Source organism: Ranitomeya imitator, chromosome 1, assembly GCF_032444005.1.
Source record: "Ranitomeya imitator isolate aRanImi1 chromosome 1, aRanImi1.pri, whole genome shotgun sequence".
NCBI lineage: Eukaryota > Metazoa > Chordata > Amphibia > Anura > Dendrobatidae > Ranitomeya > Ranitomeya imitator.
In genome coordinates this window covers 1,090,520,764-1,090,533,645 of record NC_091282.1, presented here as the reverse complement: position 1 = coordinate 1,090,533,645, position 12,882 = coordinate 1,090,520,764, and the positions used below count along the sequence as shown (strand labels likewise).

The 12,882-nt window shown below is 50.8% G+C and overlaps 1 protein-coding gene across 1 annotated transcript in view; it reads left to right on the top strand.

The window, feature by feature from the left end:
- The first annotated feature begins 1,502 nt into the window (after positions 1 to 1,502).
- Positions 1,503 to 12,882, top strand: part of AGA (aspartylglucosaminidase) — a 54,035-nt gene continuing 42,655 nt past the window's right edge. Inside the window, exons 1-3 of the mRNA XM_069744267.1 lie at positions 1,503 to 1,660; positions 3,548 to 3,701; positions 10,512 to 10,624. Of these exons, the coding sequence (XP_069600368.1) occupies positions 1,540 to 1,660; positions 3,548 to 3,701; positions 10,512 to 10,624 (388 nt within the window). The 5' untranslated portion in view covers positions 1,503 to 1,539. The remainder of the gene's footprint in view (positions 1,661 to 3,547; positions 3,702 to 10,511; positions 10,625 to 12,882) is intronic.

Sequence of the window (12,882 nt, the reverse complement as noted above, 5' to 3'; positions counted from 1 at the left end):
TGTCCAGCATTGCCCCCAGACAGAGTCAGACATAAAGAAAAAAAAAAAAGTAAAATCCTCACCTCTCCCGTTCCTAGCGCAGGTCCGGTGCAGTCAGCGTCTCTCCGGCTCTGCGGCGCTCAGGACAGAGAGGCAGAGCGGCGCACACAGTAGTGACGTCATCGCGCCCTCTGCTCTGAGACGTCGCAGAGTCAGAGGACGCTGCAGCTGCCGGCACCGCAGGAACCAATAGAGGTGAGTATTAGAGCGGGGGCGGGGCCCGGGGGTGGGGGGAGCTGGCCCTGGTCGTGGCGGTGGATGGCGCCGCCCGAAGATTTAAAGGGGCGTCTTTTTTATTTATTTTTTCTTCTTCTCCCCCCTTCCTACGCCACTGGTGGCGACCCCTGTGTTTTGGTCGTTCGACCCCCCTCGGGGTCGCGACCCCCAGGTTGAGAACCGCTGATCTATACTGAGAAACCTGCAATTACGCAAACAGATAATCAGGGTAACAATATTAGATGGGGGAGACAGAACACACAGGTTCTGGTTTATCATGGTGTTTATATCAGAGGCCCAAAACAACACCTTTAAAATGTTGCAGAAATTTAGTGCAACACAATTTTTTAAAAACTTTTGGCGTTATCGGTCTGGTCTGCAAAAATGTGCAGATCTGGGGAGGCGCCAGGCCGGGATGGGGCACAGTAACTGCCTGACTGGAGTAGCATTTCTGGAGAGGAGCACGCCATGGATAAGATGGGCTTACTTCATTTATTAGCATGAATGTGTTTTATTCCTTCATGTGCCTCTTTAACTCTTGGGCAAAGGGTTGTCTGGTCTTAAAGGGAACCTGTCACCTGAATTTGGCAGGACTGGTTTTCGGTCATATGGGCGGAGTTTTCGGGTGTTTGATTCACCCTTTCCTTACTCGCTGGCTGCATGCTGGCTGCAATATTGGATTGAAGTTCATTATCCGCAGTACACGCCTGTGCAAGGCAAGATTGTGCAGGCGTGTACTACGGAGGACAGAGAATGAACTTCAATATTGCGGCCAGCATGCAGCCAGCGGGTAAGGAAAGGGTGAATCAAACACCCGAAAACTCCGCCCATATGACCCCAAACCGGTCCCGCCAAATTCAGGTGACAGGTTCCGTTTAAAAAAATCTCAGTGAGAACATGCCCTTCTTGCAACGCCGATTCCGGGATTTCTATACTTATTTTATACATATAGTGCACATCTATGGCTGATTAGGACGAGTCTCCTACAATGTACAGGGAGCCACATTAAAGTCATCGCACTTTCTGCAGCTTGTGGTAGAAATCGTCCATGTTGAATAGTTTCTCGGTGATTATTCTCATTCATCATCACTTTCTTTTTACTTCTCTTCTTGCACTGTGCTATTGAGTCCTACGTGATTCTGACCTCCCGGGGGTCCCAGCTGTGCTCCGTGTCTTGTGCCCACCCCACACAGCTGGGCACACTCCGGTCCGGATAGACGGCCGCTGCCCTACGAGCCGCCGCCTCCCCTCAGCGCAGCGCACACTGCTGTATTTCCGGCAGACATGGAGGGCGGCGGCTCCCCGGTGCTGTACGTGCTGGCGGCTCAGCTGTGTGCCGTGTACTCGGAGTCCCAGCTGCCCCTGGTCGTCAACACATGGCCCTTCCACAGCGCGACACAAGCAGGTGAAGGACCCGGAGGGCAGTAGCCCCTGTGCCGGGCTGTGCAGGGACCCGGAGGGCAGTAGCCCCTGTGCAGGGACCCGGAGGGCAGTAGCCCCTGTGCAGGGACCCGGAGGGCAGTAGCCCCTGTGCCGGGCTGTGCAGGGACCCGGAGGGCAGTAGCCCCTGTGCAGGGACCCGGAGGGCAGTAGCCCCTGTGCAGGGACCCGGAGGGCAGTAGCCCCTGTGCAGGGACCCGGAGGGCAGTAGCCCCTGTGCCGGGCTGTGCAGGGACCCGGAGGGCAGTAACCCCTGTGCAGGGACCCGGAGGGCAGTAGCCCCTGTGCAGGGACCCGGAGGGCAGTAGCCCCTGTGCAGGGACCCGGAGGGCAGTAGCTCTTGTGCCGGGCTGTGCAGGGACCCGGAGGGCAGTAACCCCTGTGCAGGGACCCGGAGGGCAGTAGCCCCTGTGCAGGGACCCGGAGGGCAGTAGCCCCTGTGCAGGGACCCGGAGGGCAGTAGCTCTTGTGCCGGGCTGTGCAGGGACCCGGAGGGCAGTAGCCCCTGTGCAGGGACCCGGAGGGCAGTAGCCCCTGTGCCGGGCTGTGCAGGGACCCGGAGGGCAGTAACCCCTGTGCAGGGACCCGGAGGGCAGTAGCCCCTGTGCAGGGACCCGGAGGGCAGTAGCCCCTGTGCAGGGACCCGGAGGGCAGTAGCTCTTGTGCCGGGCTGTGCAGGGACCCGGAGGGCAGTAGCCCCTGTGCAGGGACCCGGAGGGCAGTAGCCCCTGTGCTGTGCCGGGCTGTGCAGGGAGGGACCCGGAGGGCAGTAGCCCCTGTGCCGGGCTGTGCAGGGACCCGGAGGGCAGTAGCCCCTGTGCTGTGCCGGGCTGTGCAGGGACCCGGAGGGCAGTAGCCCCTGTGCTGTGCAGGGACCCGGAGGGCAGTAGCCCCTGTGCCGGGCTGTGCAGGGACCCGGAGGGCAGTAGCCCCTGTGCTGTGCCGGGCTGTGCAGGGACCCGGAGGGCAGTAGCCCCTGTGCTGTGCCGGGCTGTGCAGGGACCCGGAGGGCAGTAGCCCCTGTGCTGTGCCGGGCTGTGCAGGGACCCGGAGGGCAGTAGCCCCTGTGCTGTGCCGGGCTGTGCAGGGACCCGGAGGGCAGTAGCCCCTGTGCTGTGCAGGGACCCGGAGGGCAGTAGCCCCTGTGCTGTGCCGGGCTGTGCAGGGACCCGGAGGGCAGTGGCCGCTGTGTGGGGGTGGTAGGAGGCTCAGTGCCATGTGATACATAATGATGTGGGGGTGGTGCCAGCAGGCAGTGGATCCCTTCACCCCCTAATGTTCCCCCCTCTGCTTATACCATGACCAGTGGGGGGCAGTGTTGTGTCCTTTAGTCTCTCCTTTTAGGAAGGACCCTGGTTTTATTGCCCATCTGTGGTCAGTGATGAAGGGCTACCCTACTCTGAGACTCTAAGTAGCCGCCGAGGGCTTTTCGTTGCCCATATCTCAATGGTCACATAATGGACCATGTTCAAGTAAGGAGATTTTTTTTTTCCAGCCTTGTAGCAGTTTGGAAGAGGCGATACTTAGTAGCTTGCGCCAAGTGACGGCTATGAAACCAGGCCACACTCAGGGCAGAACTTGTCATATCGATGTACAAACTATTAATGGCCTCTGGTTACAGGCCCTGAAAATATCTGAAATCTTCACAGTATAGTACAGAATCTGGTCACCCCTAGGACCCCATCATTTATACGTATACAGTATGCCAACCCCCACACCAGTAAATGGGGCTCCAGAGACCCATTCAGCAAACTTGGCTATTCCCGGTGGCTCATAAAGTAAGAGCACCACTTTGGCAGATGGTGTGATGTCCTTTCTGGCACTGACTATGGCGGTGCACTTTTGTATGCAGCCTGGAAGGCGCTCGCGGCTGGTGGATCTCCGTTGGACGCAGTGGAGAAGGGCTGTGCGCAGTGTGAAGTTGACCAGTGTGATGGCACCGTGGGATATGGGGGAAGCCCTGACGAATCTGGAGAAACAACACTAGATGCAATGATCATGAACGGGTAAGACGCTGGTCATCTGGATCTTACATTGGCACAGCTTTATTGTTTATATTCACTCACTGCTAATTTTGTCACATTTTATTTGTCGCTTGTTCCTTCAGATCCCTGTGCACTGACCTGCACTCATGTTATGGGACTCCTTAGTGCATGGGTGGGGAATCTTTTTTCTGCCAAGGCCCATTTGGATATTTATACCATCCTTCAGGGGCCGTACAAACTCCGCGCACAAAGTAGATCCTGACTCTGGCGCTGGTGTCAGGAGGACGTAATCTTTCATTGCATGCCCTTCATTGTTCAGTAGTGATCACTGCGTGTGTGTGCTAACAGAGCAAGAAGAAATTAATGAGCTGGTTGTAATCAAAATCCATCTCCCTGCCCACGAATGCGGTCCCGGAGAATCTGCCCGGGGGCCTGATAAAAGATCATCGAAGGCCGTAAACGCCCTGGGGCCTGAGGTTCCCCACCCCTGCCTTAGACCACATTCCCACTATCAGTATTTGGTCAGTATTTTACCTCCGTATTTGTAAGCCAAAACCAGGATTGGCTGATAAACACGAAGTGGTGACATGTTTCTATTATACTTTCCTCTAATTGTTCCACTCCTGGTTTTGGCTTACAAATACTGATGTAAAATACTGACCAAATACTGAACGTGTGGACATGGCCTTAGTGTAATGTATATGGTATGGACTGTGGCAAGAATATCTGTATACATGTGGACCCCAGTGTAATGTGCCATGTTAATTTATGGGGCAGTAATTTGTCAATGTTTTGCCAGATTTACAGTGGAAAAAAAGCTTTGAAAAGTTGCAAATTTCTTGCACAAGCTGAGGTTGTGCAAAAAAAATGGCACATCTGTTTTCATGCCAGTCTTGCCTCAGCTCCGACAACGTAGGAAGAGATGAGTCTGGACAGGGGAGTGACAGGGTGTGGTGACCCCCCACTCATCAAATTAATGAGGAGCGGTGGCATTTGATATGCCACAAATCTTACACTGAAAGAGGCACACGCCACCTTGCGCCTTGCTGAGCCTTGTAGGGTCTGTTTCCACAGTCAGGAAACGGCAGCGCTTTGGACGCAGCACATGTCCGCTCCTTCCAAAGCGCTGCCAGCTTTTGTGCGCACGGTGATTTCGTATGTGTTCATTGTACCGTGAGGAATCAACTCGTCCAATACATTGTACGTGAACATTTATCTTGTGGAAACTAAGCATTTCCGCAAGATAAATAGACATGCTGCGGTCTGGAAAGACGCTCCGCATGTCCGTCTCCACAAGGAAGCCGGCGATGTCCCTGCTGGCATAGTGGAGATGGGATTTTTTTCAAATCTCATCCACTATGCTGTAACATCTGGACACTGCAGCTGTACGCAGTGTCCAATCCGCAGCAAATACTGACCGTAGGAACATACCCTTAAAGGGAATCTGTCACCAGGTTTGGCTGATGCGCGTTACGGCCACCGCCTTTCAGGGCTTATCTACAGCATTCTATTATGCTGTGTATAAGCCCCCGATCAGACCTGCAAGAGGAGAAAAATAACTTTTATTATACTCATGTGGGGGTGTTCTGTTCCTATGGGTGTCGCAGGTCCTGGAGCGGCAACTCCCATCTTCTTGCAATGGCTGTAACTCGTATCGGCCAAACCTGGTGACAGGTTCCCTTTAATGAATCAGGAGCATCCGCTTCACAACATCCCCCTCATTGAGACTGGCGAGAGAACACCGCTCTTGATGACTCTCTCCATGTGTCTACAGTGAGGCCGTGGACACACTACATTTATGGCCACTGTCAGGCGCTTATATTCAGGCGTTAAATGTTTCCAGTACCGCTACATAAATGGGATTGCAGATTCATTAGCCAAGTGGAGGTCAAAATAAAACACTTGTTGCCTTCATCTAGTAATGAGCGACCCAAAAGAACATTAAAAAGTGTATGCTGGAAAAAGTTCCTGATGTGTACTTTGAGCTGAGTGCATGAACATAATATGCCTTTACCCTTGGAGACAGATGGAGGAACAAGTCACCTAGTGCCTCTAAGGAAGTCAGACTATGGCTTTGTATAAATCGGAGCTGTAATATGAGATCTTCGTGTATCCTCAATTTCTGTAGTTCCTCATTTGATTTCTAAAGTGACAGAATCGCTCTGCAGCCACTACCACGTAGTGTAATGCAGGTGACTGGGGCCGCAGTGCCATCCCTGGGGCCGCAGTGCCATCCCTGGGGCCGCAGTGCCATCCCTGGGGCCGCAGTGCCATCCCTGGGGCCGCAGTGCCATCCCTGGGGCCGCAGTGCCATCCCTGGGGCCGCAGTGCCATCCCTGGGGTCGCAGTGCCATCCCTGGGGCCCTGCGACCTTGACAAGCAAGTAACAAAAAAATCCATCTGGCTGTGACTGCTTGTGACTTTCTGGTTGTGGTAGCCTCGGGGTCCTACTCGCCTGCATCACAATGCAATATAGCAGCTGCACAGTGATCTTTGGCAGCAATACCTGTGTATTTAGCTGCAATTTAACACATTATTTGTGTGGTATCCCACAGTGTCCCTTTCTATGGGATACTGGATATATAGTGGGTTTTCATATAAATGCTGTGAATTTTTATGTGGACTGTGCATTTTACATACATTGAGACCTGCTGACAGGCAGCACAAAAAGGTTTAATCTTCTCACAGGCTTGATCAGGTGCCCCAGCTCTGTTTTAATATGCAGAAAGTTCTGGAAAAATGCCTCAGGGCAGTCAGCCAATGGCTGCAGCTCTACAGTCACATAGAATGGGAGGAGAAAAGTCCTGTGGGATAGTTTTAATTTGAAGAGGCGGTTAGTGGTCAGACCTCTTGAGAAGAGGAAGCCATTTTGTAGGTGAAGGAATTACCGACCTCTTCCTGCCTGCTTTTCTTTAGAAGGGGCCTGACATGATAAGGGGAGTTAATAGTCTTCATATGAGGAAGACTACCATTGCACCTCTAGGAGGAAGAATTAGCTCAAGGCAGAAACAGAGCACAGTGCTGCAGAAGAAATATTCAGACTTAATAAAACCAGAAGTTACTAAGATCTGCCTGTCTGCAGGTACACAGCAATCATCAGCCATGATTGTAATCCTGTACCTCAGTGTCCTGCTGTTTGTAAATAATAATTTGCCCTATTACCTTCAGTAAAAAGACTTCTGTTTTAAATTCTTATGGCTGCTTCATGACTGAGGCTCAAACGCACCAACTACTACCACTATCATCATCTTCTGCCTAGAGGCAGTTACTGTGCAAACATTGTATTGTGGAGTTTCGTGTGTGTGTGTGTGTAATTTGAGAAGGAAAGACCCTTCTCCTGACAGAAAGCTTGGCCACCATAAGATAGTGTCAGGAGTACAACCCTCAGCCGTACACCACATGAGAATACCACATTTGCCAAACTCTGGTCATCACGCCCACCCACCAGTATCTCATGAGACCATGTTTTCATGATTTCCTTAGCATTGCACAGATGATGGAATTATCAAGGCATCAGAAACTGCCACAGGTTCTCTCCCCTGTGCAGTATTAAGGCAATTGGGATACCATGAAGAATGAAGTGTGGGAAACGCTGGTCTACATCTGCCCACTTTTTAGGAGAGCAGCAACACACTGCCTTCATGTGTGGAGCGGTTGACTAACCACGGATGTACATACACCTAGGTATTTAGCAGGGCATCTGTAGAGCTTGACATGTCTCTATAGCACAGCTTCTGAAAGTTGACTTCCCTCATGGTGAAATTCACTAACTCAGTGTTTCCCAAACCTGTCCCCTCAGTCCTCCCCCCCCGCCCCCCCCCCTTTCAACAAATCATGCTTTCAAGATCTCCTTAGTATTGCATAGGTGAGAGAACTGGTGGCCATTTCTGATGCCTTAAAGTGGTTGTCTGGTCCAAATTGATAAGTCTTCAGTCACTCTTTGCGACTGCAGACTTATGGATCACCCCAACTAGCGCACTGTGATGAGTCACAGATTTCTCAGTTGTGATTAGAGGGTGTGCGTTATACATACTTCTGGGCAAAGTCCGTCCAGTGGACACAGCTTTGCTCCATTGACTTTTATGGAGCAAAGCTGTGCCCACTAGTGGACCATGTCCACTGGACAGCGATGTCACTGACTGGAGTGTGGCCTCGCTCCATACAAGTGTATGGAGTGAGGCCACGCTCACTTGACAGGCTCTGGCCGGGGTTATGTAGAACTGGACCCTTTGAAGCAGTAATCCGCAAAACAGCCTATGGGAGGTGGAGCCGCATATTCATAACTGTAATGGGCGGCACCACGTGACCGCTCATACAGGAGATGAGGAGAAGCTGCGGCGAGGACAGGACGCTGCGAGTGAGCCGGGTGAGTGTTTTATTAACAGCGGGCGGGCGCACAGGGGGTGGGAGGGGGTTGGGGACAGGGATCTTTATTTAAAACACGGAAAAAAAAAAGGATTTTTCATATCTTTTTTCCAGCGAACGCTGCTGGAGAGAAGATATGAATGGCGGCTACAGCACCACGCTGGGGGGGACAGCGCTTACAGTAGCGCTGTCTCCTGCACGGCACACGGACTGCACACGGACATCGTCCGTGTGCGGTACGTGTTTTACACGGACCCATTGACTTTAATGGGTCCGTGTAATCCGTGCGCTCCCACGAACACTGACATGTCTCCGTGTTTTGCACACGGACACACGTTCCGTGAAAACACGCTGACATGTGCAGAGACACATTGATTTCAATGTGTCTACGTGAGTCAGTGTCTCCGGTACATGAGGAAACTGTCACTTCACGTATCGGAGCCACTGACGTGTGAAACAGGCCTTAATAATAATTCCGTAACCTGTGCCATAGTAAGGAAATCCTGAAAACATGGCGTGTGGGGGCTGTGAAAAGTGGAGTTTGGGAAATCCTGCACTTTGGAAAAGTTTTCAGCAACCAAACATTGTGTGCCCTTATATAATGTTCAAATCATTAGACCCACACTACCAAATCATCTCTTTAGCTGAATCGCCTCAAACAATTCGCTTCTGAAGAAGTCATTATAACAGAGGTTCACTTACTTTTTCTTTCTTTACTGTAAATGTTTACTCTATGTGCTAAGGCTACGTTCACACTTGTGTACCGGGGCTTTGCGGACGGCTGCGTACTTCCTCCCTGAAGCTCTGCCCACTTCCGCACTTCTTTTGTTTTGGTCCGCCTACTTCTGCATGCGTCCTGCGTACCTGTCTTTAACGTTGGGTACGCAGGATATACGGATGTATGCGGATGCGTCGTTTTGACGTGCCCGCCAACCGCACAGGGACGCAACAAGTTGTGTTCCTGTGCATTCGGCGGGCATGTCAAAACGACGCATCTGCATACATCCACATGTCCGCAGCCATCCGCAAAGCCCCGGTACGCAAATGTGAACGTAGCCTTTGTGAATGACATGAGTGATGGAGCTATTTGTAGTATTAGGCTGGTTAGTTTAGTGTTTGTAAGTACCCCACCTGGAATCGGCTCCAGACCTTTTACCTACTTAATTGATGACAGATTATTAGGATGTGATACTCTCAAATTAAAATGGAGAATCTTCACTTTAAAGGGAATCTGTCAACCCAAAAATCGTATATGAGCTGCGGCCACCGGCATCAGGGGCTTATCTACAGCATTTTGTAATGCCGTAGATAAGCTCTCGATGTAACCTGAAAGGTTAAAAAAAGGGTTATATTATACTCACCCAGGGGCGGTCCCGCTGCAGTCCGGTCTGATGGACGTCGCGGTCCGTGACCGGCGCCTCCTAGCTTCATACGATGATTTCCTCTTGTCTTCCTGTCGTGGCTCCAGCGCAGGCATACTTTGTCTGCCCTGTTGAGGGCAGAGCAAAGTACTGCACTGCGCAGGCGCCGGGCCTCTGTGACCTTTCCCGGCGCCTGCGCACTGCCGTACTTTGCTCTGCCCTCAACAGGGCACACAAAGTACTCCTGTGCAGGAGCCGCGACAAGAAGAGGATGACATCGTATGAAGATGGGAGGCCCCAGACCGCGATGCCCATCGGACCAGATCGAACCGGGACCGCCCCTGTGTGTGTATAATATAACCTCTTTTTCTCCTCTTTCAGGTTACATCGGGGGCTTATCTACAGCATTCCAGAATGCTGTAGATAAGCCCTTGATGCCGTTGGCCTTAGCTCATATACGATTTTTGGGGTGACAGATTCCCTTTAAGCCCATACTGATTATATAACTGTATCTCGAATGTTTTGGTAAACAGCTCAAATGCCAATACTTGTGCCACTGTCCTAACTGTATGAACATGCATTTAACCCTATGTAAAGCTTTGATTTATACCCACCAATATTCAAGCCTACAGATCTTTCAACAAGTACAACCATTTGTCTCTTTTTTGCCATACAGAGCTCTTACTTATAAGCTCTATCACATTACTTCTACTCTCACGTATAAAGCTGAATTTACACATCCATGTTCTACGGTCTGTAATTCCCAGACTGGCCACAGGTCTCCAGACCTAAATTCAAAAGCTTCATAGGCATATATGAGGGCTGTTTAGTTTGGGCAAGGAGACCTGCCACCAGTCCTTATTTTTGCAGTCCATACTCAGACTGCGACACACATGGCCTTGTGAACCCAGCATCATTGTCTTCGATGCCACTTAAGTGTTATGTAGAATAGCCTTATGACACATGATCGGGACTATTTCCAGAAAGGGCAAATTTAAAAAAAAATCGTTAAAATAATTGTTGTCCTAAAAATTATTGAATCAGACCAAAATTTCTGGATACACTTTTAATCTACTTACCGTAATTACATTTATCTGTATTTCAGAAACACAATGGAGGTGGGTGCGGTAGCCAATCTGAGAAGAATTAAAAATGCCATCGGTGTGGCCCGGGCTGTCATGGAGCACACAAAGCATACTTTTCTGGTTGGTGAATCAGGTATATTATTCTGAATTATTACCTCTCATTTTCTGATGTAGTGAAGACTTTTCAGTACTATTTGAATTAAAAAATAATCCTGTATGAACAAAGTGCCGTATTTAATAGTGTAATTACCAAGATGAGTTACAAACTTGGTTCAACCGGATTGTGTTGCATACAATGTGTTGTTTTCCTATCCGCCACGACAGCACCCACAACGAGAGAGGGGATCCGCCCACCTTCCGGACAGGAACCTACAGGTTAAAAAGGGGCGGTCCCCCTCGCCCTCCAGTTTGGGTTCCTGTCCGGACGGCGGGAGCCTACAGGTTTTGTTCGTCTTACCCGGGTCCGCCAAGCCTCTGTGCGGTGTCCAGGTGAGAACGGCAGAGTCGGGGGCCCGGAAGCAGCGTCGGGGGAAGTCCTGTGTCCAGCTTCCCCCCTCGTCTGGCAAGGATCGGTGGCGTTCCCGGGGGAAGGCATGCCGCCCTGGGTCGTCCACGCGCGCGCGATGCTGCAGGAGCAGGTCGGCGCTTATGACCCGGAAGTGAAACTAACGACTTCCGGAGGAGGCCGTGAGGAGGAGCGCGGGACCTTTGAAAAGAAGGCAGCGCTTGGTGAGTGGTGTGTGGCAACATGTCTTCCACAGGAGACGCCGAACACCGACAGCTAGGAGAGCAGCAGGATCTCGTAGTGGTGATGTGGTACGCGGGCAGCAGGACTCTGGCAACCCGACGTTACGTCGCACCTCACCCCCTCAGAAACTGGTACTCTAATTTTATCAGCAGTGGTGAGTGTTATATCTGAGCCATTGTCTGATACAACTGTCTTCTGTACTATGCTTTGTTGTAGGGGAAGAAGGTCTCTAAATCTAAGCATAAGCAGTGTGCGTTATGCACGGAGCCACTACCTGACACCTATTTAAAGAAATTATGTCAAACGTGTATATGCCGTATGTTAGAGGAAGAGGCCCCCCTCCGTGTATCGGATTTGAGGGAAGAAATTAAATCGTCCCTTAAATCTAGACGGCATGAAAAGAGCAGTATGGAGATGGTATCCGATTCTAGCCCTTCGTTACAAGAGGGCGAGTGCTCGGAAAGTTCTTCACCATCCTCCTCAGATGAGGAGGGAAGGCCTTGCTTTTCCGCTGACAATATGGAGACTTTAATTAAGGCAGTCCGTGCAACTATGGGGGTTGCGGAGAGTAAAGAACCGAAAACAACCCAGGAGATCATGTTCGCAGGGCTGAGCCAGAGAAGTCGCAAAGCTTTCCCGGTGGTAGATTCCATTAAAGATCTGGTCAAACGGGAGTGGGACAAGCTGGATAAAGGGTTCTTACCTTCGGCCGCAAAAAGAAGGTACCCCTTTGATGATGACACCTTATCCCAGTGGATGAAGATCCCAAAAGTAGATGCGGCAGTAGCCTCTACCTCGAAAACAGCCTCGCTACCATTAGAGGATGTAGGACTCCTTAAGGATCCTTCAGACAGGAAGGCTGACATGCTCCTTAAGAAGTTGTGGGAGGCATCATCTGGAGCCTTTAAGCCCGCAATCGCAGGCACCTGTACGGCTAGATCAATTATGGTCTGGGTAACTCAGCTGGAAGAACAGCTTAAAGCTAAAGTACCCAGGGATAAATTGTTAAATTCCCTGTCTCAGGTCAGAGAAGGAGCGGCTTATCTAGCGGATGCCTCGATTGATTCCCTGAAATTGGCTGCAAGATCGGCGGGTCTTTCAAATGCAGCCCGACGGGCACTATGGCTAAAGACCTGGAAGGGGGATGCTCAGACTAAAGCCAAATTGTGCTCCATTCCGTGTAGGGGTGAGTACCTATTCGGCCCGGTGCTGGATGACATCCTTGCAAAGGCAGAAGACAGAAAGAAGGGATTTCCTAAAACGTTTAATCCCACTTTTCGGAATGCCTTCCGGAGACGCATGCCCTTCAGAAAATTCCAGTCAGACCAGCAGGGATATAATCGTGACTGGGAAACATCGGATCAAAAGAAGAAAGGTGGATACTATAAGAACCCTTCATCTTTCTCAAGACGTAGACGTAACTACAGATAGAACAGATCTACCAGTGGGGGGAAGACTAAGGTTCTTCTCAGAGGAATGGAAAAAGATAACTTCTAGTGCCTGGATAATGGGGGTAGTCGAGTCAGGGTTAAAATTAGAATTTTTGAAAACTCCCCCAAATCATTTTGTAATAACATCGCTGGACACTCTGGCCCAACAACAGGCCTTAGAATTAGAGATTCAACAATTGCTTACAAAGCGAG